The sequence below is a fragment of the Kogia breviceps genome, chromosome 16, assembly GCF_026419965.1.
Source record: "Kogia breviceps isolate mKogBre1 chromosome 16, mKogBre1 haplotype 1, whole genome shotgun sequence".
Classification (NCBI taxonomy): domain Eukaryota; kingdom Metazoa; phylum Chordata; class Mammalia; order Artiodactyla; family Physeteridae; genus Kogia; species Kogia breviceps.
The window spans coordinates 79166314-79177056 of NC_081325.1; the positions used below are offsets into that span (position 1 = coordinate 79166314).

Consider the following 10743-nt stretch of genomic DNA (forward strand, 5'->3'; position numbering starts at 1 on the left):
CGCAGCAGGAGAGGCCACAACAGTGAGAGGCCCGCGTACTGCAAAAAAAAAAAAAAAAAAAAAAAAAAAAATCTATAGTAGTAATTTCATATGCAGTCAATTTATTTATAGTCTATTTTATGCCCTTTTCCCATTTTTGTGCTTTATGTTGGTTATTTCACAGTTTAAAATGATCCCCAAGCGGAATGCCAAAGTGCTGTCTAGTGTCCTAAGCTCAGAGAGGCTGAGATATGCCTCGGTCAGAATACAGGTGTTAGATAAGCTTTGTTCAGGCATCTGTCACAGCGCTTTTGGCTGTGAGTTCAGTGTTAACAGATCAACAGTATTACATTAAGGAAGGTGTTGCCAGACAGAAGCACATGTGAAACCAGGTACGTCGAACGGTTGGTGAACATGTGAGTAGAAGATTGTAGTTTTCCCACTGGGAGCAGTGGTGTGGTGTTGGCTAAAGTAGTGTTAACAGTGCCTTTTTAGAACCTAACTACGGAGAATATGCTGTATCTCCTAGAATCTTGAACTCTTGTGATGTTAATGCCATAAAAGTAATCATTTCTCTCACTTAAATTTGACTTTTGAAAAACTGTTTACAGAAGTTTACTTCATTTTAATATTACTGGAAAGAGATATTCAAATTTTTCTTAAAATGTTTATACATGCTAATTTTGAATAAACTGCAACTTTTCCCCCCTCTATTTTAGATGGAAAACAGCGGAAAAATGGTTTCTCGATGCTTTGGAAAAAATTAAAGCAATTGGGAATGAGGTATTCTATATAATATGTGTAATACACACACACACTCATAAGTGTGTTTAGTATTGAATGAGGAAGACAATATTAGACTGTCTTGCCTAGAATATAATAACCTAATATTTATCATAGCAGATGTTTGTTAATGTTTGACTTGTCATGGTATGAAGTGTTTTATTACATGGTACAAAATGAGTCTTCCTAATTGAGAGGGTAGGTGTTGGCTGTTTGCTTCTTAAGAGGCTCTAGTTTTGATCTGTGGGCGTCATCAGAGTGTATTTGATGATTATTTGATACGGGGAATAATATGTGATGATACACGGAAGCTGGTAGGCACTGTAGCATCTGACTTGTCCTTGTCTAGAACCTCTTGGACCAGTGGGTACACGTAGCAGCAGATCCCACTTCCGCAGGAATAGGGCCAAATATCGTTGCTCTTCCTTACCTGATACTTTGTATATACTTAGATCTTTAACCAGGTTCTGTCACACGAGAGGTGCATGAGTTCGTGCTCATGCATTAACCTTCCAGCTGTTGTGGATGTGTAAACACTGGTGTTACATTAAATGCTAGCAGTTGTAGACACTGTGAACTCCTGTAGGCCAGAGATTTGCATGCTGTTGCTCTTTGGTTCCTGATTCTTTTTATTCACGCCTGTGTGGTCTCACTCTGTTCTGATTATCCCTTCCCAGTGTCCTTCTGTTTCTGCCGCCAGGAACACTTGCCCACAGCAGCACCTTCCTTGGCTAGAAGTTCCTCTTTACCGAGACAGACACAGCTCCCCCGGGCTCCCTGCCAGGTGGCGGTTTACTTGTCCCTGTAGACACGGCCTTGTTTATTTTGGTCTCTTCTTAATTGTCATATGAACTTAAAAGCACTGTGCGTCTGTGTGTTTGCACACGTGTGTATGTAAAGCAGCTCTTCCACAGCTCAGTGTTGGGTGCTCTGGATAATACATGTGCTTCTGTTGATAGAGGGTAGCCACTTATCACCTTGCCCATTTTCAGAGCATTGAATACCGTAGGACCTTGCTGCTTGGGCTGGACCAGCCGCATCCCTGTCACCTGGGAGCTCGTTAGAAGTGCAGGACTTCGTACGCGCTGAAGCACAGTCCGCAGTTTTAGCAAAAGACGCCCGGGCGGTCCTCACGCACAGGAAAGTTTGAGACGCACGGTCATAAACCACACTTGAAGTTGAAATTATATACATCTTTGATGACCAAGGACCCTTTGGATTCTTGCAGACATTTAAAGTAATGGTTTAAATACCAAAGCACAATACTATTAAACTTTCAAAATGCTCATTAAAGAGTGACATGAGGAGGGGAAGATACTGTGTGATTTTGTTGTAAATTGCAGCGAATGTCGGAGTAGCCAGGAAAGCAGTTGTGCCTACGAAATCGCAGAGGGTTTGTTTCATTCACGTGGGCAGTGCCTTCCAGAGCTGGGCTCGGGGGGGTTAGAGGGTGTGACCAGGTCTGTTTATTCCCTTAGTTCTGACTTACTGCTGCATGTCGACTGTGTCCTAAGCTCTGAGCTAGGGGCTAGGAGGCAACAGAAAACTGGTGTGATGTTGGTGCCCTCAGATCAGTGCAGATAAATGAATTGGCAGTAATAATACAGTGCACAGAAAGGGCTGTGATTGAGGAAACAAAGGACTCCATGCAGACCTGATGGTCGGTTCAAGAAGGCCTTCTGGGTTCAAGGAAATACACCTCAGTCCTAAAGGATGGATGCTAGCCGGGCAAAAGTAAGGAACAGGGTATTTCAGGTGTGGAGGGTGGTATGTGCAAAGCTGGAGCTAATTCAGTATGGCTTGGATTTTCAGTTCGCAGAGAACGTCAAGAAATGGGGCAGGAGGGGTAAGTGTGGGTCTTCAAGGGCCTTGAAGATGCTGTTAGAGTTTGCACCTTGGCGTGAGGTGGCGGGACAGTAGGAGCTTTAAGACAGCTGGCGTGGTCAGACTCTTAGGGCGGGGCCCGGACAAGACGTGTCCGTGACGGGGGTGGCGTTCTGATGCGGAGGCTGGTAAGCCACCCCCGGAGGGGTCCGGGGTGACATGGTACTGTGTGCTGAACGGCGGAGCACCAGAAGGGGTGAGGCCAGGGAGCTGGGGTGGCCGGGGAGGGGGGTGAGAGGTGAGCATGCGGCGTGTTGGACTAGGAGTGCTTGTGAGGTTTCTAAGCAGCGACACCCATAGGCAGATGGACAGCTCTGGGCTGGGGGTGCAAAAGTTGAAGTTCTTCGGCACAGACGGGCTCTTTGACAAAATAGTGCCAATAAAATAACCCTCCGGAAGTGTCTTCTTCTAGCAGGAAAGCTGGGGAAACACCTCAACACTCTTGCCTAGTGCAGTGCAAGCCCCGGGGGAGAGCCCGTCCCGCACAGACGAGTGAAGTCATGCAGTGCGGACGGGTCAGGTTGAAAAGTAGCTTGTGATCGTGCGTCTGATGTGCTTTGTTTTAGGTAACAGTTGACAAATGGGAGCCTTTGTTGAACAACTTGGGCCATGTCTGCAGGAAACTTAAGTAAGTGAAGTAAAGCGTTTTCAGAAATACTCTTTGTGACTAAAAGTTTACTTAATTTTGTGTAGCTCTTTTCCATATTTTTATTTAGCTTTCTTGTACTTGGCTACTCAGATATAACAAGCAGAAAACAAATGTTTTCATTACCTCTGTTGGTATAATTTTATTTTAGAAATATATTGAGAATTAAAGTAACTTCTGTTTTCTAGGATTAAAAAATTTTAGTGCTCAAAATTCATTTAGAAGAATTAGGACAGTAGGAGCTAATTGAAGCCATATCCATATCCTAACTCACTCCCCTCCTCCAGATCCCGGTTTTGTGGTGTGATAATAGATGACAATATTGACAGAGAGATTCTTTGGTTAAATAAGTTTGGGAACCTCGAGGTTACTCAAAATTTAGCAGGTTTTTCAGGGTTTCTTGCAGTCTTTACTATGCGTTATGAGCTGCAGCATTTCCCAGACATTATTAAGCACAAAACCTTTCTTCACAAGAGTTTTTACAGAGCAAGTATTGCAGAGAATTTGGGGAAATGCTGCTCCAAGGAACTCCTGTAGACCTTAAAGCAAAACAATTCGGTTGCTTTTAACCATCCCTGGTGTAGGAGGCTTGTCTGCACATAAGAGAGGTCTTGCTGGGCGACGGCGCACTGGCCCAAGGGTCAAGAATGGGATTCAGCTGGTAGCCCCGCAGGAGTGCCCACCCTCAGCTGGAAGGCAGGAAGGCACACTGAAGATACGCAGTGGATGCGAAGGACCGTTACTGTCTAGACTTTCTCTGATATAGGACAGTGGTTCTTACGTGGTTACATCGAGGAGTGCCCACTGTACCCGCTGACTGCTTTCTCTCTTTCTTCCTATTCTCCTCTCCTCCCTCTCCTCCTCGTCTTCTCTCTCAGGAAGTATGCCGAAGCCTTGGACTACCACCGGCAGGCACTGGTGTTGGTTCCCCAGAATGCGTCCACCTATTCTGCCATAGGCTACATCCACAGTCTGACGGGCAACTTTGAAAACGCTGTGGACTATTTCCACACAGTACGTCTTTCATCTTTTGTTTGTACCTAACTTTAAAGCCGGTTAACAGTTACCGCTTTTTTTTTAAAGATCTTTTCTAGGCAATGTTTTGTTACCTTACAGAAGTGCAGTTTAAAATTTACATTTTAAAACTCCTCAGGCAACCTTGTATTTTATTCTTTTCTTTGCAGAGAAAAGTACGTGAATGTTGTGTGGTACTCATCACATTAGAACAGATGTGAGCCTTGTCCTGCGTGTCAGTGAGAAACACAAGTGTCCGGGAGTGTTTGTCAGCGCAGCCGAGCTGGGTGTACATCTAGGGAGCCCTTTGGGAGCTCCACTTTTTTCTATTTATGACTTAAAGTAATTCCCTTCGATCGTGTTTATAGATGAGCAAAGCTTGTGCGTTCATCGCTGGGAAAGACTCTCCCCTTGATCTGTGTGCAGTGTTTCGTCAGCTCTAAGCCACCATTAATAGGCAAGGTGACCACACACAAAACTGCACTGCCGTTTACACCTTAGCGTAATTCTTTCCTGTCGCTCGGTTTTTCTGTACTTAGGAAAAGTGCTCTTTTGCACATAGTAGGACATAGATTTTTACCAGGGATCACTTTTCTACCGACATAAACAGGAAGGCATAAGTGAAATGCATGGCTACGATACTCGTTTCTTCCCATGCAGAGTTGGCTCTTCTAGTTCACCTTTGTGTCAGGTGGTCTTTCCTGTTTGCCCAGGATCGTGGCCGTGTGCCAGTGCACACGTCCCGTGTCACTCAGCTTCCTCCCAGCCAGAGACGTTGGCTCTGCCAGAACGTGTCACCAAAAGGTTGTTAGACAACAGCCACAACTCAGATATCTTCGGGAGGTTTGTGGTCTAGGCTGTGCTCTTGATGTGGCCGCCAAGCCCGCATTGCTGTCACAGACTCCCGTGTCACGGCTGTGACTGGCGGACCGCAGTAGTCAGAAGCCACCTGTTGAAAGACTTCCCAAGTTCAGAAGTGCTAGAATTTGAGAAAATGTGGGTCTGAGAGTCGATGAAATAACTGTTTTTGGAGAAAGCGATAAAATATGAGAAAATGTAATATTTCAAAGATAAATTTGTGAGTGATAGATTCGTAACTGATTTTCAAAGGTTGGTTAGAGGTTTTCAGGTAAGGTGAAGTCCTGAAGTGCCACTGAGATAACAATACTTTCTGAGCAGGCAGAAGTGTTTAGGTTGTTTTTTTGTTTTTTTTTTGCGGTACGCGGGCCTCTCACTGCTGTGGCCTCTCCCGTCGTGGAGCGCAGGCTCCGGACACGCAGGCTCAGCGGCCACGGCTCACGGGCCCAGCCGCTCCGCGGCACATGGGATCCTCCCGGACCGGGGCACGAACCCGTGTCCCCTGCATCGGCAGCTGGACTCTCAAGCACTGCGCCACCAGGGAAGCCGCAGGCAGAAGTGTTTAGAAGTGTTAATAGTTTTTGTGATCTTTCAAATGTCTGTATTTGAACATTGTGTAATTTACCTCTCTTCTATGATTTAATTAATACAGAAGTCTTCGAAGGCTTTTTGTGGAGATACAGGTTTTAAAATCTTTTTGGAGGAGGGGATTTCAAACTTAAACAATAACATAGTGTAATGACCCTCCACGAACCCATCACCCAATTTCAACAGTCATCAACTATTGGCTACTCGTGTTAACTGTATCCCTACAAACAGCCTCCCTCTACCTCTACCCTGGGTTCCCTGGAGTATTTAGAAACGAGTCCTGTGGGAATGTTTTACACCAAAGAGAAGGAAACAGATTTTCTTGTAATAACTGTGCCTAATCTTTTCTGGCAGGCCCTTGGTCTTAGGCGAGATGACACCTTTTCTGTTACAATGCTTGGTCATTGCATTGAAATGTACATTGGTGATTCTGAAGCTTATATTGGTAAGATTATAATTATTCTTATTGATGTTGTATTCCATTTTTTAGATTGTTGTATGTCTCTTTTTAGTTTTCTCAAATTCTCCTGTAAAGTTCTAAGTTTATTTTTCTAATGGTTCTAGCTACATTAATATTAAGAAACTCCATTTATTTCAGTGGAGCAACGTGTGGGAATTAATGATTCATTAGGTATCCATTCAGTTTAAAGTTGAGTACTTGCTGTATGCAAAATACAGTTATAGAATATGTGTTAAGCACTGTGATATACAACAATCAATCTAATTGCATAATTGAAAAAATCTTAAGACAGATTTTCCTAATAAGTAAATGAAAGGGCTCTTGCCTTAATATTTTACAATGCAGAGTATAGCATGTAAATCTTTGCACTTCAGTGGACTGTTAAGTTGGCTTACATTCACATTACAATGCTCTGTAATTCTTTAAATTTTTTTTAATGATTAGCAAGTCATAAGGTAAGTTAGTATGGAGTTGCTGTACTTGGGTGCCCACTTAGTTACGAACATTGTAAGGGAAAGAGCGTTGCAGTGAGGTTACATCGTGAGGTCTGGACTCTGGGGTAGGCAAAGACTTCTTTAACAGGACGTAAAAGCATAAGAGGAAAAAGTGTTAAATTAGGCTTCAATAAAATTAAAAACTTGAGAGCAAACTGGCACATTAGAGACTGAGAGAAGTCCCTCACAATATATAAACTCATCGAAGAACTTGTGTCTAGAATACAAAAGTCCTGTGCATAATCCTACAATAAGTAGAAATTCCATCAAAAATGGACAAAATACTTGAACAGGAATTTCACCAAAGAGGTTATTCAGGTAATTACAAAGCAAATGAAGGTGCTCAGTATCATTACTTATCAGGAAAGTGAAATAAAAACCATAATGAGGGCTTCCCTGGTGGCACAGTGGTTAAGAGTCCGCCTCCTAATGCAGGGGGCACGGGTTCGAGCCCTGGTCCGGGAAGATCCCACGCGCCGCGGAGCAACTAAGCCCGTGCACCACAACTGCTGAGCCTGCGCTCTAGAGCCCGCGAGCCACAACTACTGAGCTCATGTGCCACAACTACTGAAGCCCACGTGCCTAGAGCCCGTACTCCACAAGAGGAGCCACCACAGTGAGAAGCCCATGCACTGCAATGAAGAGTAGCCCCTGCTCTCCGCAGCTAGAGAAACCCTGCGCACAGCAACAAAGACCCAACGCAGCCAAGAATAAACAAATAAATTAAATTAAATTAAAACAGAAAAACACACCATAATGAGGCACCACTATAAACCTGCCAGAATGGCTAACAGTGAAAAATACCGACTGGTAGTACCTAGTGTTGGCAATGGCACGGAGCAGCTGGAGTTCTCGTATATTATTGATTATTGGTGGGCTTATAAACAGGTCAGGCCTCTTTGGGAAACTGTTTAACAGCACATCTGCTAAAGTTAAACAGGCCTTTGCTGCCTAACACACCACTCCGGCCAGTTTCCCACAGTCCTGTGGGTGGGTTCATGGCTCTTTTGCTGGTCTTCTTCACTTGGAGGGGCTGATGGTCCAAGATGGCCTCATACACGGGGGGACCTCAGTGACGCAGCTGGGCTTCTCCATGGGTCTTTAACCCAGGCTTCTTCATAGCATGGTCATCTCAGGGTCCTGAGGGACCAGAACTAAAGTGTCAGGGCCCCTTGAAAGCCGGAAGTTGCACAAATCACTTCCATCACATTCTGTTCATCAGAACGGGTCGTGATGAAGTGCAGCACCAGCACAGGAGGGCTTCTTCAAGGGCGTGGGTGCCGGGAGGCGTCATTCATTGGGGGCGATTGAGGCAGTGACCTTCCATGCTGATCTTACAGTGTAGCAGCTCTGCTCCCAGGTTTATGCCCAAGAGAAGCAAGTGCCTCGGGAAGCCAGAAGTCACACGCAGGATCGTTCATAGCGGCTTCTTTCCCACAGCAGCTCACTGGAAATAACCGAGGTCCACCAGTAGGAGAATGGCGAACACTGCACAGTTAGAAGAACTAAGGACTGAATCGTGTTGTAACATACATGAGTCTCACAAGTTTTGACCAGAGAAGAATATGTACTGATCAATTCCATTTATACGAAGATTAGTAATAAGCAGAACTAATCAGTGGTGATAGAAGAATGAGAGCAGTGATTAAAAGGGAAGGTTCGCTAGAGGGGGCCTGAGGTGGTTTGCTGGGAGCTAGAAATGTTCTGTTTTGGTCTGATGGTGGTGATGGGGATGTGTACATATGTGAAAATTCATGCAGCTGTGCACACTTAATAGTTTGTATGTTAGGGCTCAATTTTCTTTTTTTTTGCTGTACGCGGGCCTCTCACTGCTGCGGCCTCTCCCGTGGCGGAGCACAGGCTCCGGACGCGCAGGCTCAGCGGCCACGGCTCACGGGCCCAGCCGCTCCGCGGCACGTGGGATCCTCCCGGACCGGGGCGCGAACCCGCGTCCCCCGCATTGGCAGGCGGACTCTCAGCCACTGCGCCACCAGGGAAGCCCCCGGCTCAATTTTTTAAACTTAAAAAAAAAAAAAAAAAAAAAAAAAAAGACCTTGGGTTGAAATCTCAGCTCTGCCACTCAGTAGCGCTGCGGCTTTGGGGCAGGTGTGAGCCTCAGTTTCCACATTTGTCCAAGGAGGAGTTGTAAAGCGTAAACACAAAAGTCCTATAAGGCTAAGAAAGGTGTGGAGATAAAGTACTGAATAAGACGGACGTTTTGCCTGTCCTCACAAAGGTAATGGTCTTACAAAGGAGATTTCCAAGTGTATTGTTCATTACATATTATTTTATTTTATTGAGGTAAAATTGACATATAATGTTATATTAAATTCAGGTGTACAACAGAATTTAATACTCGTAAGCATTGTGAAAGGACCAGCACAGTAAGTCTGATTAACATCTGTCACAACACAGTTAGAAAAAGATTTTTCTTGCAATGAGAACTTTTAAGGTCTATTCTCTTAGCAACTTTTGAATATGTAATACTATATTATTAACCACGATTGCCGTGCTCTACCATTTTTATCTTTAGAAGACTTGGATGTTATTATCTGTTAAAACATCTATTACTGAAAGCTATTAGTTTGAACTTTGTAAAATTCTCATTTTGTTTATGTCGGGAATGATTGGACCTAATACATCCATTATTCTCATGATTTTGACTTGTAGAAACTGTATTTCCCTTCACTGTGTTTCTGTATACCTGAGGCTCGTGGCTGCGCCAGCCGGCACTTCTCCGTGTGCAGCAGCTGAGGAAGCACCGCGCACAGGCTCCTGTTGGTGCCAGACTCGCTTTGGAGACGGGGAGGCTGCTGATCCCACTGGGGCTGAGCCTGCGTGTGCTTCTGGGAGGTTCCCCACAGTCTCCCTTGGTCACCAAGATCAGAGGAGCAGGGCATGATGGGAACGTGTCTCCTCCTTAGCTATGCGTGTGCTCTTACAAGGACATCTGACCTAACTGATAGAGCAGTGTTATGTATTGGTGGAAGTGACAGGTAGATGAAATTTCTTATTTTGTCCTTACTGTGGCATTTCTCTCGTTTTAGGAGCAGACATCAAAGACAAATTAAAATGTTACGACTTTGATGTGCATACAATGAAGACATTAAAAAACATTATTTCACCTCCGTGGGATTTCAGGGAATTTGAAGTAGAAAAACAGACAGTGGAAGAAGCAGGGCTCGCACCATTAGAAACCTCAAGGAAAACTCCAGATTCCAGACCTTCCTTGGAAGAAACCTTTGAAATTGAAATGAATGAAAGTGACATGATGTTAGAGACACCGATGTCAGACCACAGTACGTGATTCCAGACGGGCCCCAATTCCCCTGTGTCCTAGAGGAGGTCAGTGTTTCCTCTCATCCTTGTCTTAAACATTTCCCATTTCTCAACATGCATCCAGAGCCCACCTCTGCATTTAGGAATGGAGACCTGCCTTAGGAGACTGCATGGCACACCTTTGCAACAGATGTTTTCTGATCCTACAGAACAGTTACACAAAGTGAAATAAAGAAAGTAAACCATGTCTTAGGTTGTTTTTTCTTTTTCAGTAGACTCTTATTTGGGGCTAATTTTGAACTTACAGAAAATCTGCAAAGGTAGTACTGAGAGCTTCCATGTACCCTCACCCGGTTTCCCCGTTGCTAACATCTTATGTGACTGTGGGACTTTTATCATAACTAAGGAATCCACGTTGGTTTCTAGTGACCGAACTCCAGACTTTTTTGGATCTCACCAGTTTTCCCGTGAATGTTCTTTCTGCTCCTGCATCCGGGGCCCACACTGCAACTAGCTGTCAGATTGCCTAGGCTCCTCTTGGGGTGACCGTGTCTCAGACTTTTCTTATCTTTCGTGACCTGGACAGTTTTGAGAGGACTTGTCAGATATTTTGTAGGATGTCCCTCAGCTTGAGTTGTTTCAAGTGTTTCTCATGATTGGACTGGGGTTTTGGGTGTGAAGTACCTTTCTCACCACATTGCGTCAGGGGTACGTGTTATCAGCGTGACTTGCACAGGAGGCGTGGACCTGATCACTCG

General features: G+C 44.7%; 1 protein-coding gene across 2 annotated transcripts in view; it reads left to right on the forward strand.

Annotated features, from left to right (window-relative positions):
• The window catches only part of CDC16 (cell division cycle 16), a 28940-nt gene extending 18708 nt beyond the window's left edge, over window positions 1-10232 (forward strand). For both annotated transcript variants that reach the window (XM_067016242.1, XM_059041772.2), the window contains 5 exons: window positions 699-762; window positions 3213-3274; window positions 4171-4306; window positions 6107-6197; window positions 9754-10232. In XM_067016242.1, the coding sequence (XP_066872343.1) occupies window positions 699-762; window positions 3213-3274; window positions 4171-4306; window positions 6107-6197; window positions 9754-10013 (613 nt within the window). In that variant the 3' untranslated portion in view covers window positions 10014-10232. The remainder of the gene's footprint in view (window positions 1-698; window positions 763-3212; window positions 3275-4170; window positions 4307-6106; window positions 6198-9753) is intronic.
• Window positions 10233-10743: the final 511 nt, after the last annotated feature.